At 48.1% G+C, this 27,649-nt stretch overlaps 1 protein-coding gene across 6 annotated transcripts in view; it reads right to left on the reverse strand.

Annotated features, from left to right (window-relative positions):
• The window catches only part of LOC142001463 (neurotrimin), a 709,680-nt gene that overhangs the window by 7,687 nt on the left and 674,344 nt on the right, over nucleotides 1–27,649 (reverse strand). For 5 of the 6 annotated variants that reach the window (XM_074976709.1, XM_074976711.1, XM_074976712.1 and 2 more), the window contains 2 exons: nucleotides 23,144–23,295; nucleotides 18,212–18,247 (listed from right to left, as the gene is read on the reverse strand). In XM_074976709.1, coding sequence (XP_074832810.1) covers nucleotides 18,212–18,247; nucleotides 23,144–23,295 — 188 coding nt within the window. The remainder of the gene's footprint in view (nucleotides 1–18,211; nucleotides 18,248–23,143; nucleotides 23,296–27,649) is intronic. The other variant, XM_074976710.1, reaches the window with a different exon arrangement.

Here is a 27,649-nt window from a genome sequence, read left to right on the forward strand (position 1 = left end):
AACTGAAGGTATCCCAAAAGCAGTGTCCGCTTTGGAAACTGCCCACCTGTGATGGGGTTCTGGGGTCCCCCAAGCTCTGCACCCTGTCCGCAGGCAGGAGAGTCTCTCACTCAGCAGGAAAACAGCAGGTTTATTAGCCGACAGGACACAGCATCATACAGAGGAGTCAGTACAGCAGGCAGAGACAGCCAGTCCCATCCATGTTGGGGAGAGGAGGCCCCGAGGGGCCCCCAGAGCTGGGGCCTTGCCCCCTCCTTTGTCTCTCTCTCTCTCCCCCCAGACTAACTGCTTCCAACTCCCAGTTCCAATTCAAACCCCTCAGGCTCCACCTCCTCCTTTGTCTCCAGTACAAAGGTGTTACCTGGTCGTCAGGGTTACCCTCAGCAGGAGCCCCACACCCTCTGTGAGCCACTCACATACACACAGGTATCCCCCACTCCATCACATCTCTCCCCCCTTCCAGACCGAACTGAGCGGGGTCACTCAGCCGGTGACCTGGGGAAGTTCGGGGCCCTCCCCTCGTGATCGGGCATCGGCTGTACCCTTGGTGCTTCCCTTGATGTGCACCACCTCCATGTTATAATCCTGCTGGGGGAGGCTCCAACTTAGGAGCTTGGTATTGGCCCTTTTCATGTGATGCAGCCGGACAAGTCCCTTTAGTTCCCTCAGGCTGGTTGGTCTCCCTGCTTCAGCCCCGGTCCGTCAGCCACGTTCTCAAGTCGGGCGGGCAGAGCCCATACAGATGCTGCAGCACCAACAGATTAAACAGGTCTTTTGTGGTCTGGGTCCTGCCCCATCTGACCACCAGTTCATACAGCTGCTCCAGCCAATGTCTGGAATTCAGTTACAGTCCAGTAACGGAAGGTACAAATGCTTCCATCCTTGGCATTTAGCCAGACCACCACAATGGCTGTGTGCCTCAGTTTCCCCTTTTATGCCACACAATAGGTTTGGAATGTTCCTTTTCATGTTAGAGGTTGCAAGACTAGTTACAGGGAACAATGGTGACATTTTAGAGTTACAGACTCCTTCAACATACAATTTATGCTTCTACATCAATGTCATCATGTCACATGGCTTTTTCCAAACATTTAGTGCATGGTACAATTCTACAGCTTTTGGGAGCAGCACCCCTTGGTTACAGCAGTCAGCGTGAGTAACAGAACAAACCCATTGCAACTGTACATTTACGTTGCTCTTTGGTAGACCACAACTTTTGTGTAACCTCCTTGAGAATCTGGTATTTTGGGGATAAATGGCTGAGGCCTTTTTTAGCACCATTAAGTTCTAATCTTCTCCCTTGCCCCCTGGGGTGGAAATCTGATCTCTCTGGGTGTGCCCTCCCTTCTAACAAGAGCTGGGCCATTGATGATCTCAGGGAGACGGCCCCCTTCCAGCCAGTCTGGAAATTTGCAAACCAAACCGCTGTCTGAGAGTTGTTTTGTGAGTCCCAGACGCAGAATCCACATGAAGGAATCCCTGTTTATCCCTTACTGGCCCACCAGGCCCAAAGCTCCTTTGTCCTTCCACCTCCAACTACTGCCTCCCCATGGAATCAGAAGTGGAGTCCAGTATAAGAATATAAGTGTTTCCACCATCTGGAGATGGGGAATTGCTGGCGCTCTCCTGCATCCTACAGAGACTGACTGTGCAGCTGTTTTATTTGGTTCTCGCAGGGCTGCTCACATTCCCTGATAGTTTTCACTTTACTTGCACCAACTTCCAATTCCTGAGAAACTTTTACACTGCCTGCTTTGGACCCTTCCAGAGCACAGCCAGTGGTTTCACACTCAGGCAGGTCCTGGCCATCAGGAGCTGAAACAAACTTCTCCCCAGGCAAAGGGTTGCTCTGGTGCTTACAGACAAGCACCTTTCCTGTTCACTCTCCTCCACCTCACTCCCATTTTCTGCAGTCCCCACAGACGGGTCAGGAAAAGTTTCAGGGAAATTCTCTTCCTTAAGAGCTTCCCCAAACAATAACTTACCCCTGTCTGGCTCCACAGGGGCACTGCTCCCTTGAGCCACAACCAGCTCCTGGGTTTCACCTAAACCCAGGATCACTTCTGGCCCATCAGGCAGATTCCCACGTAATCCCCCTTCAGGCAGACAGCCAGTACCACCGGACAGACGGTTAGGGACCCTTTCCTCTCTTCTGCTACCAGCTCCTTTATCTTCATCAGTTAGCGTAACTCCATTGCCTGTCTGTTCTTGTGTCCTGGCGAGAGGATGACTCTGGTAGGACAGAGTCCTCTCACCCCCTCCCAGTAACACCTCAGCATCAGGCAAAGAACAAGTACCAGAATCGTCTGGTCTCTGGGATTCCCTGATGATACTAACTGGATTAGACCAAGTTAAAGCATCATCCCCCCTGAGAGACACAGAGGCAGGCCCACTTCCCATCTGGGCTTCAGCTGCCCTCAGATCCAGCTCTGGGATCTTGGCTCCATCTCGAGCCCCCACAGGCTCAGGCAAAGGATTCACTTCCCCAGAAGCAGAAGCACTTTTCTTGCACCAAGGACCAGTGTCCTTATCAGGGACACCACTGCCCATCCCAGAGCCATTCCCTCTGCTCCAGCCCCCATGGCTGGATTCAGAGACACACCTGGAATGCTCTTTTCTGGTGGATCCTTCTCCAGCCACCCTAGGCTGGGGAATCTTCCTCAGACAATGGGCTAGTTTCCTCATTGGCACCTTTTCCAAACGCAGGCTCTGCTCTCTGCCCAGGCTGCTGCTGCTGTTCAACACAGACAGACAATGGGAGACACTCTCTCCTTTGTCCCAGCCCCCTGGCTGGTCTCCACACACACACAGAAGGTGGAGCAGCTTCTCTCACAGACAACTTGCCATTCCCAGTGGACAAGCTGCTTTCCTGCACAGACACACAGGCACCTTCCTCGGCCCAGGCCTGGAAAACTCTTCGCAGGTCTGTCTTGGCCACTAGTAGATGATGGGTTGGAATCGCTCCTTCCCTCCTTGAGGTGCGGCAGGCCACTCGGTTCAGAACTCCAGGCAGTCCAGGGTTCCCTGCCCCGATCCGGGCTCACCTCTGCAGGATTCTCCTTAACCCTCAGCTCTGCCACTGCACATCCACGCTGCCTTGTCCAGCTTCTTTAATCTCGATTCGGTTTCCAGGTGCTGCCACTTCACAGTGGAGTTGCTCAGCGTGGTTGCAGGCTCTCAGGCTGATGCCCTCTGCACCCCACGATTCCTGGAAGAATCCCTTCAGTGTGCCAGGCTCCTTGTGGGTCACAAGCTCCCCGGGGTTAGGCCGTAGGCCCCTCTGCCCTCTGGGACCGACTCCAACAGACTCTCAGAGGAACCCCTTCTTCAGTGTGACACCCGCTCTCAAGGACCATGAGCACCCTGTCTTGGGAAGAACTTATTCAGCGTCAGCCTCCTTGTGGGTCACTTGTTTTCTGGGGGTTGGGCCCTCAGCCCCTCCACCTTCTGGGACCGACTCCAACAGATTCCCAGGAGTAACCCCTGCTCGGGTGTGACACCCCCTCTCGAGAACCATGACCGCAGTTGCTTGGGTTCGGCCGCAGGCCCCTCCGCCTTGGGGAGCTGCACCTCACTGCCCTTCAGCACACCTGGGTCTTGCAGGCCCCACTTCTTCCAGGGCCCCGGTCACTTACTGCTGGATGCTCCATCCTCGGGGTGCAGAACATCCCACTTCTGACACCAGTGTGATGGGGGAAGCTCTGCACCCTGTCCGCAGGCAGGAGAGTCTCTCACTCAGCAGGAAAACAGCAGGTTTATTAGCCGACAGGACACAGCATCATACAGAGGAGTCAGTACAGCAGGCAGAGACAGCCAGTCCCATCCATGTTGGGGAGAGGAGGCCCCGAGGGGCCCCCAGAGCTGGGGCCTTGCCCCCTCCTTTGTCTCTCTCTCTCTCCCCCCAGACTAACTGCTTCCAACTCCCAGTTCCAATTCAAACCCCTCAGGCTCCACCTCCTCCTTTGTCTCCAGTACAAAGGTGTTACCTGGTCGTCAGGGTTACCCTCAGCAGGAGCCCCACACCCTCTGTGAGCCACTCACATACACACAGGTATCCCCCACTCCATCACACCACCTTAGCTCCTACTTCTGATTTCAATCAAGCCCATTCCTAAGCTTTAAAATAAGGGTTGGCCCATTGGCTTTAATGGGATGACACGTGACGGTTTTCAACAGTATGACGCACAGTTGCTGAGTCTACAGATCTGGCCGTCACAGCAGGCAGAGCTTTTGGCAAGATCTGTAATAAATCTTAATCTTTACACCATTTGATGATCTGGACATTCTATTTGAAAGCCACCTTCACTTTTGGCATAGCAGTAGTGTTACATCAGGGTTGAAGTTGGCTCTAAATGTATGAATAATGTGCCTTGGATTTGCACTTGTCTTTTATTATTCTTCCTAGGATTTCCCCTGGGCTCTTTCTTTCTCTCTCCCATGCAGAATGTTGGCCCCAGCCTTATTAATTGCAACTTTCTAGATAGAATTATCTAAGAATACCTGCCTAAAGCAATCAACATTGATCACAATAAAAGGTGGAAATTGAGGTTTTAGGGTTTTTTTTAAATAAAAAAAAAGGTTTGGTTCCAGAGGTCTTGATAAATTAAAGAAAGAATCAAAAGAACAATTGAGCTAAGTGGAATACTCTGTACTGTATGCTAAATAACAAAAATAAACTGACGTTTTCGGCAGACGATATTTTTTCAATATGAGCCACAAAATAAGTCTGGATCCCTAACCTGTTTGTAGGACTTTGTAAATAGATTTTAGGGCCAAAATAAGGATTAGAGTCAGGTGAGTAAGGCTATTCAGAGAATGAACTGCTTCTCGATGGGTTAAATTCTCTATTGCCTTATCCTCTGCATAATCATCTACAATTGCGCAAAGTGGTTTCAGAACACTGCCCTTCTGAGATGATAATACTCATCTGCCATTTTCCCGGCTGTGGATGACTGTAGGAATAGGGCTACCATATGTGAACTTTCAAAAAAGAGGACACCCCAAGAGGTAGTGTATCTGCATCAATATCTACTAACTCATGTTGTACAAATGTACTACAGGTTGAACCTCTCTCCTCCAGCACCCTCGGGACCTGACCATGCCAGATGAGAGAACTGGCTGGACAACAGGAGGTCAATATTTTCTAGCACATTGCTAATACTTCCACTGCCTCCTGAGCTCTTAGAAGACACTCAGGGGTAAATTAGAGCTAAATAACAGCCCCGAATACTGAGATCCAGGACTAGTGGCTGCAAACAAACTCTAGGGGACCATGGGAAACTTGGCCACACTCAGGATAAGTCATTCAGCTAACTAAAATCATGCTGGATTACAGACGTTGCCAGGTAAGAGAGTTCTGGATTAGAGAGGTTCAACCAGTATATATACTATAACATAACACATTAATACAAAATGAGTGGGTAGATATTTGCACAGATACACTCCCTCTCAGGGGTGTTCTCTTTTTTGAAAGTTCAAATATGGTAACTTTAAATAGGAAAAGACATAAGGGCATGGCACTCTACATTACAGACACCATTACCTGTTTGAGAATTATTGATAACACAGAGCAGCAGGGTTCTGAATGCATGATCATCAGTGTGCATGCTACCAAAACCCAGAAAGACCACTGGTATGTTACCGACCTCTGAATGAAACCGTAGAGCCTAGAGAGTTACTTCTTAAGTACCTGTCTATAAAGAATAGGAAGAAAAATTGTGTTGTTCTGGGAAATGTCAATTTGAGAGGCATAGGCTGCTGGTTTCATGCAGCCAGTAATAAACCATCATTAGAGCTTCTAAAAATTCTGGAAGATAATTTTCCAACACAAAGGTATTGCATCCAACACAAGGTAAGTCTATTTTGGACTTCCTTATGATGGATAAAGATGAATTAATCACTGGACTGGAAGTTAGTGGTTGCCTAGGGACCAGCGATCAGACCTGATTACATTCAATACGGGCAAAGAGTAGATAGGCCCGAACAGTAATGTATGTATATACTTGGTGCTTCAAAAGGGCTAATTTTCCAAAGCTGAGGAAAAGGATGAGCAAAACTGACTAGGAAAAAAATGAAACAGAAAAATGTGACTAAAATTCAGAACTATTTAGGAAGACTTTATTGGAGGGACAAAAGCCATGATTTTGCCATTAAGAAAGAGGACAACTTTGGCTAAAAGCCCATTGTTCTCAAATGGCAAAGTGAAGGAAGCAATTAGACTATATATCATTGAACTGGAATTCAAAAATGAATGGGAAAAGGGAAAATACATAGCAATATGTATGAATTAGACGTTTTGAAATACAGAAAATTGATAGGGGAAGCTAAAGAAGAGAAAATGTTTTCAGAGTTAAGGACAATAAGGAATTTTTAAGGTGTAAAAAGAATGACATAAATCCTGCCAATGACACATTTGCATTACTAGATGGAGACTGTAAATTTGTTAATGAGGCAAAAGTGCTCAATAAGTGTTTGTGTTCTGAATTTGTAAAGAAGCAGGTTGATGTAGTTGTATCACATGGGGATTTTGAAGTACTGCCTAGACCACTAATAAAGAGGCTATTGAACAAAATCCACTAGGGCTCAATATTGTAAAATCAGCAGATCCAGAAAGCTTGCATTCAAGATTCTGAAAAGAGCTGGCTGAGGATTTTGACCAGTTGATTTTTAATAAAACTTGAACTATCAGGGAATTTCAAGAAGCACGCAAGAGTGCTCACATTGTCCCAATATTCAATATGGGAAAGCGGGATTATTCCTATCTACAGCTCAGTTAGCCTATCAACAATCCTAGGCAAAATAATGGAAAAAGCTGATGCAGTGTCTCTACTGGGGCTTATATTACATCACACTGGACATTTTTCACAGCCCAGAGCTACGTATTTAAGCCAACCTAACTTTGCCACAGAGACCATCTCTGAAAGAACTTAATTTTTCTAGCCATTCCAAAAACAGCGTCCAGAAGTTACTTGATTACAGTATGTATTATAGCAGGGTCAGACCAGAGGGTTACAGGAGAGTGGTAGAGGGGAAGTATATTAGCCCTAAATTAAATAGGTCCACTTTCCCAGGGCAAACTAATGGGCTAATTCAGAACCAGCAGGAACTTGCCAGAATCAGTCAGGACAGTCAGGCCAATTAAAATACTTGCAATCAATTAGGAAGCTTCCCAAATCATGCCAGGACAACTAATTAGGATACCTGGAGCCAATTGCTACAGGTTAAGAAGGACTTCCCTTCTGTTAGCTCACTGAACGTATGGAGCCGTGGAGAGAAGGAGCTGTAGGAGGCCTGGGAAGGACAAGTGCTAGCAAATAGCTAGAAGAAGAGCTTGAGGTAAGGAAGATGCTGGGAAGGGCCATAGAGAAGTAGCTCAGAAGATTTCACCTGTCACACAGCTAACAATGGAAACATTATAGAGATCAGCTATCACAGGGTCCCTGGAATGGAACCGGGAGTAGAGGGTGGGCCTGGGACCCCCACATCCCAACTCCTTACTCACCAGGGGAGAGTTGATACCCAGTGGGATGCACCACAATGGAAAGACTAATTTGGAAATGGGCTTGGAGGGGCTGTGTAGATTAGGGGGTTTGGCCTCCTCTCTTTTCCCCATGCTGGCCATTGATGAGGATGGCTAAGTAAATGGTGAGCTTGTGCCCTAGATACACTGCGGTCTGCCATGAACCGCTCAGGCGAGCAGTCCACCTGACGGTGTGCGACCCACCGAGGCAGAGGAGGAGCTTTGTCACTGTATTTCCTTCTGAGGGAAAAAATACCTCATATGAAAGGACTGTAATCTAAAAGTGGTGAGAGGCCAAAGAAGAATTGGAAGCTGAAGCCAGACAAGTCAAATTAGAAATAGGCATTCTTTTAAGAGTAAGCCTGATGAATCATTGGAAGAAATTATCAAGGGAAATGGTGCGGTCTCCATGTCTTGATGTTCTCTCAGGAAAACTGTAAGCCTTTCTGGAACATGCTAACCACAAGCTAATGGGCTCAGTGTACTGGTAATTGAATGAAATTTAATGGCTTGCAATATACAGTTCAGATTAGATAATCACAAGGTCTGTTCTGGTAAGAATCTGTAGAAAGGATAAGGCAATGGAGAATGAGGATCAATATCAGAAAGCATTATTTGGTATTTTTGTTATAGTATCATTTGAAAGTCCCCAGCTGAGATCAGTGTCTGACTGTGCTTGTAAGAGACAAACTCCAATGGAGGGATTGACAATCTAAACAGACAAAAGACAGACAGAGGGCAATGGAAGGGAAAGATGATTTTTCTAGCAGCGTGCCTACACTGCGTCGATGCAATCCTGCGCTAAAAGTGGTGCCTGTGAACACCGTTTGTCAGCTTTTTGGCTGACAAAATAATTCCACCCTGCAGAAGTGTTTCGCTCTGTTCGCAGGAGAGCACTCCGGCTGAGGACGCAGCATTCAGACCTGTACTTGCCACGGCAAAATTTTGCCATTCGTGGGGGAGAGGTAAGCACGTGTGACCAATAAAAGTTCTGTAGAACAGGTGCAAGAGTAGGTGCTGCCTCTGTGGGGAAACTGAGGCACACAGATGATGGGTGAAATGTTCAAAGTTCCCTAGAGGATTTACAGGCATACAAATCTTTAAAATTAATTAGTTAAAATGAATCAGACTCGTGAAGCTAAATCCCCTTGGTGGCTTCAAACAGGTCATCTGAACTGACCAGATCAAAGTCACATAGTGAGTCCACCAGAATTAGTACCAGAACCTGGATTTCTTCAATTCCAGTTTAACGCCTTAACCTCAAAATTAACCTCTCTTTCCTTTTGCCCTCACTCAGTCGATAGGAGATTGACTTCATTAAGGACTTCATGATCAGCCTGTGTGTTTTTTAATCAAATGGGTGATCAAGACATTTCCCTGTGCATTTTCAGTCCAATGTCTTAATTCATCCTTGCATGGCTAGTCATTGTGGTTATTTCATTCAGACCAACTACCTGAGGACAGATCTAATAAACAGGGCACAGAAAGAGATGTAAATGGAGCTTCTCTGCATGAGCAATGCCCTTTGCATGGCTGTAAGGGATGTACCACTATCTTGGGAAGGAACCTTTCTGTTCACAAGAGGCCTGCTGCAGGAGGGGAAAGTTTGAGGCATTGACCACCAGTGGTTGCTCTGTGGACAGAGCTCACCCTGCAATCCTTCCCCATACCAAGGGAAAGGGAAATTTTGGCCACTAATACAACCTTGTCTAGTGAGTAGACTTTCTGCCACACGGCCCCTCTTTCAGGGTATTTAATTCAGAGGAAATTGTAGGTAAATTTCAGTCTAAAGGTGAGTGAGTACACAGTGAAATACATTTAACTGTCCTTCCCACACACAAACACCAAGCCAGTGCTGGAAATCTCCATCTTCTGGCTAAGACATGTCCTTTGTGAAACCAATTAGCCTAGTAAGGGAGAGGCTGAGAAACAGCTTTCAGGCAGCTCTACTGACAATTTAAGTGTGGTGAAAACTCTTTTAAACAACACACTTTTTTAAAACATTCAGGGTATGTTTTCACTGCCTGGGAGATCGACCGGGCCTAGGGGGGATACACAAAATTGAACTCTCAGGGGCCAACAGTTGACCTCTGTACTCTTCGATCTCACATGGAGTAAGGGAGGTCAACGGGAGAGTTTCTCCCCTTGGCATCCCTCAGTGAGGACAACCAGGTAAGTTGACTGTCGATAAGTCGATTAGAGCTATGCAATGGCCATCGACTTAACGGTCTAGCATAGACCTGGCCTCAATACTGTGAGAACTATTTTTATGCAGGTTAAAATAAACACGATTAGCACTTGAGATAGGCAAAGGAGCACAGTTCAGACTTGGGTTCAAACCCCCATGTAGTATCCCCTGTGGTAGAGAAGAGAACACACTAGTTGGTGATGAACATGAAGCTGATCCTGTACAGGGGCTGCTGGATATGGGGAAGTTCCCTTAGTTCTCTTGACTCATTGCAGAGGCTCGTGTCACCACACAGGGTCTATGTTCTGGAATGGTCCACGTGCTCCCAGAAAGAATTGCTGACTACACTATATAATTAGGTCTACCAATTTCTTCTTAGGGATTTAACCCCTGTTTTCAAAACTGAAATCTCTTTGCAGCCAGATGGCTACCGCCATTCAGTGGCTCAGTAAAACCAACAGTGACATAAGGACAAACTTAAAACAAAGAACTTTTCCCAGTTTCTGTGCAGGTCTTTTGTTACCAAACCCAAAATGAGGACTCAAAACCTCCATGTCCTCTGGCAAATGGAAGGACAGAGAGAAGCCTCCAACCTACCTCAAACAAAGCTGACAAAAGGGCAACATCTTAGGGAAGGTCTACACAGCAAAGTTATCTCAAAATAAAAGCTATTATTTTGAAATAACTATCCTAGCATCTACACAATGCAACCACTATTTCAAAATAATTTTGAAACAGCGGCTGACTTATTTTGCAATTGGTAAACCTCATTGCATGAGGAATAGCACCTATTTCAAAATAACTATGTCAAAATCGGTGCTGTTAAGACAGAGAATAGCACCTATTTTGAAATAAGCCATAGTGCATCCGCTAATGGCTCTATTTCAAAGTAGGCTCTATGTGTGTAGATACTGTATTTTGAAAGAGTTAAGTGCTATTTTGAAATACATGTTTGTGTGTAACAGCACTATTTTGAAATAAACTATTCCAGAATAGCCTTTCGGGAATAGCTTATTTTGGAATAAGCCTGCTGTGTAGACATACCCTTAGAGGATAAAGGGAATTCTCTGTCTTTAGGACCTGATGAAAAGACCACAGAAATTAAGGCCACTGCAGAGTGAAATTAATAAAGCCAGAAGATTTAGTAATGTGATTTGAATCAAGTTAGAATTGAAGATGATCTTGGCAAACTGGAGGAATGGTCTGAAGTAAACAGGATGGAATTCACCACGCAAAATAGGAATGAAATGGGATATGGCTGCTTAGAAAAGTACTACAGAAACGGAGTAGAGAGTAGATGACAAATGAAATATGAACCAACAAAGTAATGCAGTTGGGGGGACAGTGAATGTCATTCCAGGATGCAGTAGTGCTGTAAGCAAGTGATTTTTTGCACTTTGCTCAGCGCTGATAGGACCTCAACTGGCTAGGCCCTAAAGTTTGAGGTGACTGTGAATAAACAGGAGAAAATCTGGATCTGGAAGCCATTAAAGGTCTGGAAGCCATGACTGAGTTTGTTTAGTCTGGAGAAGGAAGACTGAGGGGGGGAAGTGATAAGAGTTTTCACGAACGCAAAAAGTTCCTATAAAGAGGAAAGTGGTAAATTGTACTCCTTACCCACTGAGGAGAGGACAAGAAATAATGGACTTCCATTGCAGCCAGGGAGATTTAGACATGACAAAAAACTTCCTAACTGCCAGGGTAGTTGAGCACTGGAACAAATGAACGAAGCAGGCTGCGGCATCTCTATCACTGGAGATTTTTAAGAACATCCGAGAGAAATACCTGTCAGGGATAGTCCAAAATATATTTAGTCCTGCCTCAGTACAGGGCGCTGTACTAGATGACATAGTAGTAGGGTGCCTTCCAGGCCTACATTTTCAAGAGTCTATAAAAAGACAGTCTTACCGGGGGGATTGGTACTATAGCAACCACCATCCCTACTTCTAATTATGCCACTTGCTTCTTTTATGCCTTTGAAGTACTGCCGGCTCCTGCTGTCTGGGGGGAAGGCAACAGGCCCACATGCAGCTCAGATGAGTGGCACATGAAAACCACAGGATCAGAGCGGTGCCAACTTTCCCAAGAAGCCTCCTTCATGAATATTGCTTCACTGACTCTGGATGGTTTGTGGGGGGCCTGTTTTGATGTTCCCAGAGGGGCTCTTAGGACATAGGTGAGCCCTCAGCGAGGAGCTGTTCTTGTTTAACTGATGTGGGGAAGATGGAGCTGGTACTTATGGAAGCCCCGCCGGGGAACCGAACAGGCCACCCAGCTCTGCACAGCCATAAAGCATTTGATAAATTGCCCATAAGGCAAAGGTCCTCACAGACGATGATGAGAACTCGGCAGTGCTCTTCGCCAGGCTATGAATCATCACTTGAGAGCATTTGGCCCCCTCCTGCCCAGGGTGTTAGTTCAGTCTGCAGTTCCTGATCATTCCCAGTTGCTTTGTCCATTTGCAGACAGGAATCGTCACTGTACCCCAATACCACATGCACGAGCCTTCCTGTTGGGGAAGTGGGCAATGTGGTTGTGACATTCGTGTGCCTTGCAGCGTGGACTGCAGCAGGATTGGGGCCCTGGACCGCATGTGTTTATGCTCCTCTAGCAGGGGTAAGGCAGGAGAAATAATCTCCTGATCTCCTGCAGCCAGCTGCTTTTTGCTGGTCTTGTGGATTCCATGCAGAAAGATTTACAGACTAGGGTAGCCCCCTCTTGCAACACCCCAGGAGATACCACTTTGTAGAAGAAAGCCAAGCAAATTTTCTGGCCCATGTTTTGACTACGGGTGCTGCAAACTGGAAGTCCAGTTCCTAAGTGACACCACATAATCCTCAGGGGATGCTGAGCCTGTCTTTGATAGCCACTTTCTTTGGCAATTTTTCCCCTGTGATGTCAGGAGTTTTCCTTCAGTTCCATATTCACTAATAAATTGGCTTGACGATCACTGTGAGTCTTTCAGACGTTAATCAGCCAACCTTTTACTGAGTGCTGATACCATCAAAAGCCAGCTTAATGCCTGGGGATAAAAGACACTGTGGGGAAGGAGTGAGCTGGTAAGACAGTAGCAGCTTCGCTCAGGCAGCTGTGTATGGTTCTGCAGAGAACACTCAAAGGGATAGACTGGCTCAGACCCAAGACAATATTGTCCATTCTCCCTAACTCTCAGCCCAACAGTCCCGGTGTGCCTGTCCAGGGGAGATGTGGTCCAAGGCAGAGTGAAACCCTCCCAGCAAGTACCTTAACTTGTACACTACCTTTTGGAACCTTGTGGAGGCTTTATCAAGGCACTGATCAGTGTTCCCGCTAATCTTTTTCTTCCATGTGTGGAATAATTTTTGCATGCATGTGCAAATGTGCACCACCAGCAGAAACATCAACCTATCTCTGGGAGCTCTGCTAATCAGCTGGGCGGCACTGGAATTTCTCCTGAGTGGCTGCAGAGTGGTACTGAGACCAGCTACTGCTCAGGTAAGTGCTGATGCTTCAGGACATAAATCTTGAACATCAGCTGGCTGGGAGCAGGGAAACAGCCACCCTTAATGGGCTATTATTACAGGAAGGAGCATGGTCTTTTAATTTGAAGCACCCAGCACTAGCGTCCATCGGACAGTATGTCTACTCGTAAACTGTTGCAGCTGAGCCACTGTAGTGTGTCAGCGTAAATGCCACCCATATCCACACGAGTGGATTGCCATCAGCCCGGATAATCTACCTGCCCAAGAGGCAGTAGTAAGCTCAATAGAAGCATTTCTCCAATGACCTAGCACTATCTGCACTCAGGGGTAGGCCAGCTTAACTAAGTCTCTCTGGGGTGTGGATTTTTCACATGCTTGAGGGACGTAGCTGTGCCAATGTCAGTTCCCAGTGTAGACAGACGAAAGGACAGAAGATTCAAAGGAATGCTGATCTGTCCCTGGAGTGGCGCTCCCTGTGTCATCAGCTCACAGACCCTGGCTCTCAGGCGAGGCCACCTGAGCATTAACCCCCATGCAGACTGTGTTTTAAGTGAGCACCGTCGGATTTCTCTCTCTTCCTCTTTTCCAGTGTGAGTATTTGTGACAAGAACACAGATAGGCTCAAAGGTGATGACTCCTCAGCAGCAGGCTGAGGGATTGGAGACTTCGAGGAAGGCCTGAGCAAAGAGGTGCCTCTGGCCCCATTTTCTAAGCGTGGCCAGGCTACGGGTCAGAAGTATTTCTGGGAGGAACCAACTCCATGGCAAGTATCTGCTACAGAGACTATCTCACCGTCAACATTCCCAGCTTCAGTGCTGGGTCAGACAGCCGAATGTCTCCTGAGAACTACAGGCATCACAGTGTGGGCTACGGGGAGAGGAGTTCCCTGAGAAAACTGGGGTCCAGACTAGCCCCTTGAATTCCACCCATGAAGGAATTAATGAGCAGACTTCAGAGAGTGAGGTAGCTGGGTCCCTTTAGCCCTCCCTGCTCCAGAGCTGGCTGACTGCAGTCTGCCCCACAGGAAGCTGCAGAGTAGCCTTGAAGGTGAGAAGCAGGTTCAATATAGTGCAGTGATCTAGTCTGGAGCTAACACAGCCCTGAAGGACTATGGTGAGATCTGCAGAAGAGAGTTAAAGGAGCTCGACAAAGAGAAGCCAGGGCACCTGTGGATGCTACTGCTCCCTGACTCCCAATTTGGGCTACGGCAAACTCACCGGACCTGACAGAGTACCATGTCAGTCTGCGGTATCGGAGTGGTGAATCAGGCCCAGTCATTCTATCCACTTCACAGAACTTTACCGCATTCGGAGCCATTTTACCATCTGTTCTGCAAGGGTCGAGTCAACCCTGTCGGACTCTGGTGGGATTACGGTTTTCTGCCTGGTTGGATTTGCTGATGTGTGGACCCTGTTGGAAACCACTGACATCAGTGGAGTTAATCCAGGAACAGATCTGGCACAAAGTGTCCAGCACAGCTTGGTGGAGCATCTTGTCTCTGACACCCCCGGGACCTGGAAAGCAATGCTGTTCGAGCTCCTGGCACAGCAGTTTGGGTCAGCTTCTTTTCTTGTGTCATACATGTAGGCTGTGGATCAGGTCTTTCTCGCTTGCAAATCTGTGTGCTACAGTGATATGGAGCTCATGTCATCCCTGGAAAGGGCAAATAGCTGGCAAATAGACCCACAAGCCTTCCAAGGGGGAAGGGGGTTCCAATCGCCACCTTCCGAGAAGCTCAGATGGTGGTAAACAGTTCCCAGGCCTTCAAGATGTTAACCCTGCTCCTTCTGCAGAGCTGTGTCATCTGTAACAATGTCTACCTCTGGTATCCATCCCTCTATGTATTGCATCTATCTGCCCCTCGTCCCATCTCACTCCCTGCACTGGAGAGTATAGCTGTGTCTACACGTGCACGCTACTTCGAAGTAGCGGCACTAACTTCGAAATAGCGCCCGTCGCGGCTACACGCGTCGGGCGCTATTTCGAAGTTAACTTCGACGTTAGGCGGAGAGACGTCGAAGTCGCTAACCTCATGAGGGGATCGGAATAGCGCCCTACTTCGACGTTCAACGTCGAAGTAGGGACCGTGTAGACAATCCGCGTCCCGCAATGGCGAAATTGTGGGGTCCTCCATGGCAGCCATCAGCTGGGGGGTTGAGAGACGCTGTCTCTCCAGCCCGTGCGGGGCTCTATGGTCACCGTGTGCAGCAGCCCTTAGCCCAGGGCTTCTGGCTGCTGCTGCTGCAGCGGGGGATTCATGCTGCATGCACAGGGTCTGCAACTCGTTGTCGGCTCTGTGTATCTTGTGCTGTTTAGTGCAAGTGTGTCTGGGAGGGGCCCTTTAAGGGAGCGGCTGGCTGTTGAGTCTGCCTTGTGACCCTGTCTGAAGCTGTGCCTGGCACCCTTATTTCGATGTGTGCTACTGTGGCATGTAGACGTTCCCTTGCTGCGCCTATTTCGATGTGGTGCTGCGCAACGTCGATGTTGAACATCGACGTTGCCAGCCCTGGAGGACGTGTAGACGTTATTCATCGAAATAGCCTATTTTGATGTCGCCACATCGAAATAGGCTACTTCGATGTAGGCTTCACGTGTAGACGTAGCCTATATGTCTCATACATCTCTGGTGTTTATCTGCTGCATCCCTCTGCTGACATATACAAACCATTCACTGCGTCCATGCCTGTGTCATTCACCCATCTATTGCAGTGGTTCTTGACCTGTTCCCTACTGGAAATCTCTTTTCCAAACTGGGACACATCTCATTCTAGCGCTCTGCTCCCATTTAGCCCTGGGTGTAACTAAAACTGCCCACTCCACCTCATTTAGCAATACGACTAGTCACAACGCACCTACACCTATTCACAACCTCAGGTGGAGAACTCTGTATCTGTTGTGGTCTCCCATCTAAAGCAGCACAGTGCTTCACCTGTCTTCATCTACCATAGCTCAGCTTGTATCTACTCCACCTCCAGGCTTGCCCATGTATCTATGATATCTCTGGGCAAGAGCTAGCTGGCTTCTTAGACAAGGCGATGTGTCTGGCTTCCTAAGATCTCCCAATTCCCATTCCTTGCAGAACATGGAGGAGTTTAGTCGAACGAAGGCAGGTGGTTAGGGCTGGCAGGTACTTACTTACATGGCAGAATGCAGGGAGGTGTGCAGCAGACAAAGGTGGTGGGGATGCATGCAGGAGATAGAAAGAAAAACAAAACCGGATGAAGGGATCAGATAATAATGCCTCCACACATAAGCACAAGGCGACCTTGTCTCTGCTGACACTGTAAGAGGAGGGCGGATGCAGATGAACGAGCTACAATATTTCCTGGTATTGGTATGGAGTCTTGGGGGTGGGGGTTGTTATGAAATCCATGGGGAAAGGGTGACTTTTTTCCCCATTTACTGCCCTTTGTGATCTTGACCATGTCATAACTGGAGGTGCCTGACATGCACAAGGGCTGGCTGCAATCACTGTAATCCTTCACAGATGTTGCCCTGGCTAGGGAGGCTGTCGAGTACTCTGCTGGGAAGACACTTCCACAGCTGCTGCTCTTTTATTTCCACCTAAGGCTATTTTCCCTTCTGCGCCAACCTACCCTGTAGCCTCACAGCAAGCCATAAAGTGTCCTTGGGATCTCCAGATGCAGCTGGTCTGTTCCTGTGCTACCTGAGAGGGCTGAGGAGGTGGGCTGGTGAGCCACTCTCAGGCATAGCTGCCATTTGGGAGCTGTTTAAGAGAGAGTTAAGGGGGATTCCATTCGCAGAACAATCAGTCCCAAAATTACTGCAGCACTCAGCATGATGCTGCTGCCTCGTGCTCCACTAGATTGGCATTGCCTTAGCCAAAGCCAGCCCACCAAAGACTAAAGCATTCTGAGCTGGAGGAAGCCAGTGCTACAGCAGGGAATGCTTCCAAGCCCTGGCCTTGCCACGATTAGGGGAGACTGTGTCGGGAAAAGGGAGATTAAGGGGTTGAGGCCCCTCCAAGATAACCTCAGTAGAGACTCCCTAGAGGGAGCTCTGCTTTAGCCCGCCCCTGGCCAAAGCTCTGACACACTGCTCCGATTTTGCATTTGATTCTCACGAGCTTGGAGGGACCTAAAAGCCTGAAGTCCCATAAGCCTAAAAATGCTCCAGAGCCGGTTTGCAGCGACGTGTGTAGACTTACTGCTGCACATCTCTCATCCCAGCCTCGTCTAGACTGATGTGCAACAGTGAATACCACATCTGAGCACTGGAGCACAACATCCCCCAGCGTCCTCACCGGAGCATCATGACTGAGATCCTGCACATCACACCTGTAAATGTCCTTCTGCGGGTTCAGAACAGAGCAGCACTGGGCCATAAGAAGGACTGCAAGAAAATGGCCTCTTGAGCCTACAACCCCAATGCAGATGTGGGCCAGTCCCCTCAAGGCAAAGAGCTTCCACTAATGCCTCACCTCCCGCTTCTCAAAGGCCATATTGCTCATTCTGCTATCTGGTGTATACTCAGCGTCCAGCACCCGTTGGTCTGAGTTTTCCTCACAATCATCTCAAGAAGGAAGATACAGAATTCCTTTAGCTTCCCTTGCACATTTGATGGGAGCAGCTGGAACTCAGTACATTGCAGGATTGGGTGCCATATCTGCACGAGCAACCAGCGGGATGTTTCACAGAGTAAGGAGAACTGGGACCAGCTTGGAGAGACCCTAGCTGCAACCCTGCGAAGGAGCAGATTGCAAACTGGATCTATATCCAGTTGGGCAAGGACTCTTGGGAAGCTCCAGAAAGAGAGAATGCTGAATTGCATTTTGTGCCGCCTTGGAAGGAACTGTAGCTCAGAAGGACGAGGGTGTATGATTTAATCCACTTTATTTATGGAAACAAATTCCAGGTGCTCAATTGCAGCCCATCTACCTGCATCCTCTCTGGTTGCCCTCCAGGAAGCAGTTCTGTCCTCCATGCATGTTGTCAGACAGGGAAACAGGCAATGTGAGAGCAGGCAAAGGTTTCAGGCAGGGAAGGGACAGTGCATGTGACACACAGCAAGACGGATACTGACCTTGGAACAAGGTTGAGCTCGTGGGCTCACTTATTTCTAAACCGGGGGAGGAAACAATGGAAGAGAAAAATAATAAAAAAAATTATAATTTACATTCCACACTGCAAACACTCTGCCATGTAAATAAGAGGTGGGATGGGGGTGTGTGGGGGAGGTGCCATTTAAAAGGTGGGGGGTGGGCCCAGGGAGCAGCAGGCACTTTCTGACGTGAGTGAAATGAACCCTGGGAAATTGCAGGAAAGATTGTCCCATAAGCCTAAAATAATAAAATAACATCATGGCAGGCTTGCAAAAGAGCAATTATCATTATAGGAATACCTGTAGACCCCAGCCAAGACCAGGACCTCATTGAGTCAGGAGCTGTACAGACACATTGCAAGCTGTTCCCCATCTTGAAAACCTTACTACTGAACTAAACAAAGGGAGATAGGACAGAGTTACAGAAGTGGGGAGAGACTTGCCCAAGGTCACCTATCAAGTCAGTGGCAGAGCTCCAGGTCTCCTGACTCCCTGTCCAGTCCACTGTCCACAGACTGAAGTGCACTTCTGAAAATGTACCAGCTCAATCACAAAATCTCCATGCTTGCCCCTTCCACCCCAAAGAAAATAAAAAGTTAAAAATATACCCACCAAAATAAAGCCACACCCCTGGTCACACAGAATTTTGCGAGGCTGCATTATACAATAGGCACTAAAGATTGTGCATGGTGGGGTGAAGCATGACCAAAATCTGATAAGCTGTGTTATGTACAGTTCTAGGTCCCAGCCGATGCACGCAAGTGAATCCCTGCATCAACACAGACTTGCCTACTGGACTGGGGCCCTGGTATGTTACAATCCCACCTGTGCCTTTGTATGGGAACTCAGTGTTACTCAGTAAAACAAGCCCTGCAAGGCAGGAAGCTGAGCAGCGCAGAAGGGGTCTTCAGGATCTAGCTTGTGATGCCTTTCATCCCATGATCTGCAATGTCAGTAAATCCAACCTCACAACCACCCCACTGTTCATGCCGGCACAGCCTGACTTGTGATTGACTGGAAAAGCTGTCACCGTGTATTCCCACCGTTTTCCTCACCTGAGGACAATAACTAGGGCCTCCCTCAAATTCACAGCCATGACAAACACACCATGGACCATGCCATCTAGCTTTCCCCGTTCCTGAGAAATCTGGTCTTTTGTGTGCTTTTACCTGTACTGCACAGATTTTGCAGGGCAGACCAGCCTTTCTCCAATCAGGGCTCCTGACCCAAAACAGAATCATGGGGTGAGGGTTAAGATTATTTTTTGGGGGGGGAAATCGTGGTATTGTCACCCTTAGTTCTGCAATGCCTTCAGAGCTGGGTGGCCAGAGTGCAGTCAGTGCAGAAGTAAGGGTGGCAAGACCATGCCAAGGCAGCCTTACTTCTGCACTGCTGCCTGCAGAGCTGGGAAGCTGGAGATTGGCAGCTGCTTACCGAGGGCCCAGCATTGTAGGCAGCAGTGCAGAAGTAATGGTGACAACCTTGCTTATTTCTGTGCTGCTGGCAGTGGGTTTTACTTCAGAGCTGGGCTCCCAGCCAGCAGCAGCAGCACAGAGGTAAGGGTAGGAGCCATGCAACTCTTCTTACAATAACCATATTCTCCCGCTCCCAACTCCTTTTTTTTGTGCCAGGATCCCTATACTTATAACACAGAGTAATTTCAGATTTAAATAGCAGAAGCTGTGAAATTGACAAATTTTAAAACCAATATCCAGAAAAAAATTGAACAAAATGGAACATGAATTTGATGGGGCCCTATCAATGAGAGTGTGGTTGCAGCAATCAACCATAGCCAAGTTCATGCTTTCAGCAATGTGCACAAAATTAGGGGGACCTGGAAGGTTCCCCCAAGGCTGGGGTGACCCCAGGCATAGGCGTTAAGGGGCAAGGTGGGCTGGGAGAATGCTGTGGAAGGGGTACCCCATCATGCGATAATCTGCGAGTGCATTAAGAAATGGTGGTAGAAAGGGGGCTGAAACTTGTGCTAGGAGATGAATGAGCAAAAAGTGGGTGTGGCTTTCCCAGAATAGGCATATGGGGTTAAAGTGAAAGTCTGTATCTCCTGCTCCCAGAGTCTTTTGGCAAAGCTTCTCTGGGACTCGCACAGGGAAATAAGGCTGCCCTTACCCAAGCTGAAACTACAAGGAAAGGCAGCAGAAGTAACTGCCTGTGCCCCTCTGAGACATTCCCACCATGCAGGGAAATGCCAGCTTGCCTGTCCAGTACATGCTTAGCATTCTGTACCCATTTTATAGGTGTGTGGCCTGAGACTGTGGTGGGCCGAGAGAGCCATAGGTTCCACAGCATCTTCTAATGTTGCATTCCTCAAGTTTTGCACATGCCCAGCTTCAGCCAGGAGTAGGCATCTACTTTTCACTTGAAAAGAAGTCAGCAAGGGCTTCGTGCTCCCAACACCTCTGAAAATCAGCTGCCCCGAAATGAAGTCGCCTTAAAATCATCTTCTGGTCCATCCCACATTTTGTCCAGCTCTCACACTGTCTGGATTTCTGCCCGTTACTTTTTATATATTTATATTTTCAATCTCCCTGTGCTATTAGCTGGTGTTAGTTACTGGGAAACAAGGACTAGGCACCATCTTGGCCACCCCGATAGCTATTTGTCTAACCTGCTCTTAGACGTCTCCATTGACGGAGATTCCACAGCCTCCCTAGGCAATTTATTCAATGCTTAACCACTCTGACACTTAGGAAGTTTTTCTTAATATCCAACCTAAATCACCCTTGCTACAATTTACACCCATTGGTTATAATGCTCCAGGTGTGGTGTATAACAGCTGGCGATGTGTGTGAGCTAGAACTGATTGAGGGGACCTGGGAATGGGGTTGTAAGGACTTTGCTTCCCACTTCGTTGCTGATCAGCAGTAAAAGCTCCAACACTGCTGACTGCCACAATATGGAGATACATGAGAAATGTGTCAAACAATTACGCCCTTCCCAACCGTGAATGGTGTCAGATGGATGCATCACTCTTATCACGTCTCCAGTGTGTAGAGAAAACAGCTCCCAGATAAGGGTGCAGAGTTCCCCATCCTTTTGGCAAAGCAATCTTTCAATTGTTTTTTAATGTTGCAGTAACAGAAAATATGACCTGGAAGCTGACACATGAAGACAGACCCAAGGAGGTTATTTACGCTGCGGAGTCATGTGAAGCTGACCAGGATATGAACTTCCTAACCAGGCCATGTCTTCGTCATAAGGGTCAAAAGGTCCATCCCCATTCCCATGGACTTGTGCAAATTCAAATTTGTAGCTGATCTGGAGCGGGGTCCCTTGAGTTTGAGATTTGACACACCCAGAACCACAAATGGAAACTCAGCCAAACTGACCACAGGTTAAGCCCACAGACATGAGAAACCGAAAAGTCTGGGGTAATTTCCTGCTATATCCAGGAATCATCCCAAATCTATCTGGTTTGTGGCTGAGATTGACTGAAAGTTTCACATATCTCTTGGAAATAATTGAGATTCAGGTTTGCAACACAGCAAGTTCCACCTGGATTCAGGTTTAGTCACTGTCCGTTTTCATGGCTCTGGGTAAAGCTGCTGACACATGAACCCCCCTGGTTGATTGCAGTGCACCTGAAAGATGCTCTTGAAGTTCATTACCATGAAAATTAATGCTTGGCTCAAACCCTCAGCACAGTAAATAACAAACTCCGGGTGGGACAGGAATCTCAAACCAGATCTGGATTCACATTTTGTTCTGCTATCAAGCCTTGGAGCAAAGCTTGGCCAAGAGCTCCCTGTGAGCCTGGCCATATTCAACACCTGAGTCAGGGTGTGGATGTTACGGTTTGGGCCTATATCGAGGACAAATACAGTCATGTTTCACCCCATGGTTCAAAAAAAGCACCAGTTCCAGGGGTTGACCCTGACTGAGATGCCTATTGAGGCTCTTCCTTGGCATGGTTTGAATAAGGATCTACATACTAGGAGGCTTTATTCCAGTCTTAACAGAACTATTCTGTGACTGGCAATGAGAATCTAGGAATCTCAGGAAAACAAACCTTCTTGCAACCTTCTTGATTCCTTCTGATCAGGTTAAAAACACAACACAAACTGGCTACTTGGCTTTTTTTTCATATTGACTTGTGTGCTTTGAAGCACTGAAGTGCTTGGACAAGAGAAAATAATGCAGGAGAGTGGGGAAGTGATCAAAATTTCATCCAACTCTTATGAAACACGTGATAGGAGCCTGGGTCGATGAGGCTCTCGGGTGTATTTCAGCCAAAACAGCTTACTCACTGTCACAGAGCCCTTTCACAGCTTAATGTCCAACTTCAATCAGGGCTAGGTTGTTTGGGGAGTGACAGTTGTTCTGATTTAGGACCTCTTGGGTCAGTTCTGAGAAGTTTATTGGGTAAGAGGCCAGGGAGGAGAGGAAATCCAGGAGCGGGTTTCAAAGAGAGGAAAGAGAAAGCAGTGTGTGGATAAAGCCAGGACTGCAAGAAGATGAGGAAAATCTCCTTTGTCAATGCCATAGCAGGAATGAACCAACATGAAGGATGAAGTTCTGCAGGGGATGAGTTCCAGCAGGTTAGAGTTCAAGGGGTGAAACAAGCATGGAGGCTGAATTTCCATTTGTCTGGAGAACAGACCACTCATCTCCCAGGTGCTCTGCTGGCTGCTCAGCCCACTTTGCTCCAGGAATCAGAGCTGAGCCCGCCTGATCTGTGTCTTGCAACTTCAAAGCCCCACCCAGGCAGAAGCATCGATAGGAAATGCACACCTCCTCCACTGACATCCCCACTTCATGATGAATAGAAGCTGCCCAGCTGAGGAGGTTCTGTCCACCAGCAGCACCCAGAAAAAAAACAGCCCCTTCCTGTCTCACCCCTGCACATAGCATCTCCCTGCTCCCTTCTCCCCACGCAGCCCCATCGGTCCTACTCACCATACAGGATGATGCTGACGTTGGTGTTGCCTAGCTTGTTGGAGGCTACACAAGTGTAGTTCCCATAATCCTGCTCGGAGACGTTGAAAAAGGTCAGCCTGGAGAAGAAGGCCTTGCTTTCAACTTTCACCCCTTTCTGTCCTTGTACCAGCCTGAGGAAAGGGACACAGTAACACCTTCAGAATGAAAGACGTGTTCAGGCCAAGGAGCTGTGAACTACCCCCGGCACTTACTCATACTGCGGTAAAAACTAGTGGATCCCCCTGAGATCAAAGCTCCACCATACTAGGCAAATAGTGGGAGACATTCCTTGACTCTAAGAGTTTATACTACACAGACCAAAGGATATGTCTACACGACAGAGTTATTCCTGAACAGCTTATACCAGAGTTATCATTCCAAAATAAGCTATTCCACAATAACACATCCACATTAAAGGGAAGCCCCAAAATAAGCAAAAACTTATTCCAAAATAGGGTGTCCACACATAATAGGCCCTGTTTCTGATTAGAGCCCCTGGAAGCACTGCTTCCAGGGGCTCTGATCCAAAATACTATGTCTACACAGCAGCTTCATTTCAGAATAAGTTATTCTAGAATAGTTTATTTCAAAATCACTTCTATTTCCTGGCTACACAGCCCCTATTCCAAAATATCTGTTCTGGAAGAGGTGTTATCCCTCACAGGGGTGCTATCCCAAATTCAAAATAAGCCATCTGATATTTTGAGATTATTTTCAAATAATGATTGCATTGTGTGCAGACCTTCACAAAGTTATTTTGGAATAGTGGCCATTAATCCCAATTAACTCTGATGTGTAGACACACCCAAAGGGTTGGAGGGAAAGCAGGTGAAATGAACAGCCTTAGGTCATAGAACGGGTCAGAAGCAAAGCTGGGACTAGAACCAGGTCTCTTGAGTCCCACCCTGCACCTTACCCACCAGACCACACTGAGGCAGAGCTGAGCTAGAACAACACAAGCAGAGCAGCTACCATGGCAGAACAGTCTTGGGACTTGCAAAGTTCCCAGCATTGATGGTGATGATTATGACATGGGCCCAGCAAATTGGCAGAATCAGGGGCCCAACAACCCCAACAGGGGGCCCCAAGTCCCTACTTGAGAGATGGTTCCCTCACACATCCCAGACAAGTTTTCCCACATCCTCATCTTCCTTAAAATCTATGCCCCAAGTCTGTGGAGAATGGCTGGCAGTGTGCCCCTTTGGCCTGGGCGTGGCTGACAAATCCAAGCATGCTGTCAGCGGCACTTCAGAGATCAGTCCCAGAACAGGCTTGGTATGAGTGGAGCTGCAGTTTGGGGTTCTGCAAACACGTTGCTGAGCTCCCTGGTGCTGCAAAGACCTTCACAGAGAAGAGACTGGAGAGAAAGGCCGATGGGGCTGGAGAAAACTGAGTGAAATTTTGCAGTGGGAGTAAGAGGCCTGGGACGTCATGTTGGATGGATGAAACAGTCTAGTGGTCCCTCTCAGAGATGGGAGAAGCTGGCATCGCTCTCAGGAAACAGTGAGAAGAGAAGACCGGGGGAGAAATGGAAGAGGAAGGAGCCTGGCATGGGACTGGAGATGGGGACTGGAGGGAGGTCAGGCAAAGGAGCCTTTCTTCCTGTCACAGATCCCCAGAACTCCACAAAAGTTCAGGCCTGGCCCAGGAAAAGGTCAGAAATTCAAGTCTTTCCTCGATTTGAGCCAAAGCTGTTTGCTCCACCCTTACTGCCCAAGAAAGGCTGAGTTCCAGTCAACCTATGCCCATCAACGCCTGTTCCTGAGAGCAGAGTAGGTGAGTGCCTGGCTAGATTGGGAAGATTGTGGAGTGGCAGACAGCCCTATGTACAGGAACCCTAAACCTAGCTCTTAGTACCAGGCCAATAGCAACCACAACTCCACCTCCAAGTTCCGTACCCATAGGATCCCTTACCCTAGTTCCAAGCACGAGGCCATAGAACCCTAACCCTAGAGCAGGCAGTCCCAGTCATATGAAACTAACTGTCTTTTGGGAATCTCTACCCATCTGAACCCTGACTCTAGCTCCAAGCACCCTACTCATAGGGGAAGGCAGAGAGGCAGCAGGTAAGCCAAGGAGAGGAGTCACAGCTGGACTTGCTGCTCTCTGTCTGGCTAAACGCAGTGTGCCATGACATCCTTTGCCAGTCTGCCATTCACTGGTTTCTTATGTCATCACCCATTCTCCCTCCTCCCAGTATCTTTATTTCTTCACATTGGCTGGTCTTCTTTATTAGGTGCCTGTTCTGCATTCCCACCACCCAGTCTTGCTCTGGCTCTCAACTGGCAACTTTCAACGACTTTAGTATGAATAGGAATGTTACTCAGATTTGTGGCTTAAAGGCCAGCACAATGTGGCTTACTTGTGAGCTTCGCTTAGCCTGATGGGAAAATATCCTCCAATTAATATTTTAAACCCATTGCTCCATTCCTGGGATGGGCTTAACATGCAAAATTAATGAAACATCCATCACAATTGATGTAGGGCCTACAAAAAAGACAACAACCTTATCTGGTGGTGATAGCTTATTCTAGGAGCTGAGCATCAAACAAGCTGGGTTAATATATTTTTCTCCACCACATCCCCATGAAGCAGAACCATGCTGTTATCCCTACTTCACAGAGGGAGATGTAAAGCACAGAGAGGTTAAATGACTTGCCCAAGGTCCCACTGGAAATTAGCATGGGTGGAAACCAAACTCAGATCTCACAAATCCCAGGTCAGGACATCCTTGCTCATTTCCCATTGGCGCACGATGCTAGAATGGTAAGGACCCCGTGTTTCATCTACCATTTCGAAGGAACTGGCCAGGAAGCATCATTAGCTCAAAAGCCTCTGCATTTTCACACACTCCCAATAATACTCTTGGCAGTTTCAGGCAAAAAGCCACATGGTCTTTGACAAGGAGGGGAATTACTTTTGCTCCCATTTCACAGCTGGAGAAAAGGAGGCACAAAGAGCACAATGGTTTGCCCCAAGGACACCGGCAGCTGAACTGAAGCTAGCTTAACTGACTCTCCGGTCACTTCTGTAATCACTGGATCATGCTGTCCACTTTAGGCTCACAAATGCCATTTACATATGCACCACAGGGCATGCACGTTCATAGGCAGCACCCCCAAGTTTGTACCCTGCTTTCCCACCCCACTGCCGGCTCCTCCAGCCATGAATCCTGGCCTCCAGGCAGCCCCCTCCCCTGTACCCCAGGATCCTGCTATCCTTGCTGTGGGCTCCATGGGCCTTCTGGGGTCCTGCTAGAGACTTTGCTCCCACCTGAGATCCTGCTGGCCCCTGGGGACCCAGTGTGGGCTTCACTGCCCCCTCCCCAGGATCCTGTTGGCAGCCCAGGGCTCTGCAGCTGCAACCGCTGTGGCCCCAGCCTGGGGCGGTGAGGGTTGCCAGCTCTCCCAGACTGGTCACCGTTTGTAACAATGGAGTCTGGGCAGTTCTGTTGGAAGCGCTGGCAACCCAATCTCAACAGGTCTAAAGGGAGCGGCGGGGGGTAGCCCCCTCACTCTCCCCCAACAAAAATACATTGTGCACATCTGAATTCAGGGCAACTGAATTTAGAGCGAAGACGGAGGACACCGTGGGGTGGAGATACCCAGCAGATCCATTGCCAGGCAGGAAAACTAGCCTGAGAGTTCAGATCCCCCATGTTGCGGAGGCAGAGCTGGATTACATAGAACTTCCTGGCCTGATCTGAATCAGTTCCAAACAAGCACAAGTCCCGTTGGAACAGATGAGCCACACAGGTGCTCAGCACCGGAATGGATCACATTAGTTGAGCAGAGCTGGGCCCGATACAAAAATCCAGAGTCAAAGCCTACCCAAGCAGAGGGAAATCAGACCCATCTCTCATTATCTGTTGGTCTTTTACCCTCTACTCCCAGGAGCACTGGTCTCTCTATCGCTCCCTAAGCCTCTTTTTAAGGGCTAAACAAGATTTGGGGTGAGTAAATGGTTCAGCATGTGGCTTTCTTCTGTTCTCCTTGTCATGTATGAAAACATCTGGGACAAAGCGACGCTCGGGATTTACTTATTGTTTCTCCTGCTTGGAAATGACACCTAGACACACTGGATCTGCAATGGCCACCTAGATGCAACAGCCATTTTCCCAGCCCCTTCCTTAACACGCTGTTCTTGTGGCTCTTTTTTGCCATCTGGGGATCTTCAGCAAATCACAGCAGAGATCCCAGTGCCATGAACTACAGCCAAGGTCTGTGCCCCACCTCCAGGCCCCTCCTGTCTCCTGAAGTGAAAGAATCTGGTGGTCACAAAGGGAGGGTGAAATCAGGTCACTGACACCTGTTTCTGTTCCTGCCGATACCAGAGCTAACAGGGTCTGCAGTTCACGTGTGAACTCTGCTGGCCCTGCTTTGTTAAAGGGAAGTGGAATGCAAATGACAGCCAGCCCAGGAGCCAATGCACATAAATCCCCTGGGAACAGCAGCAGATCACTCTCCTGTTGGGGCAGATGCCACC

The sequence above is a fragment of the Carettochelys insculpta genome, chromosome 25 (genome assembly GCF_033958435.1).
Source record: "Carettochelys insculpta isolate YL-2023 chromosome 25, ASM3395843v1, whole genome shotgun sequence".
NCBI classification, from domain to species: domain Eukaryota; kingdom Metazoa; phylum Chordata; order Testudines; family Carettochelyidae; genus Carettochelys; species Carettochelys insculpta.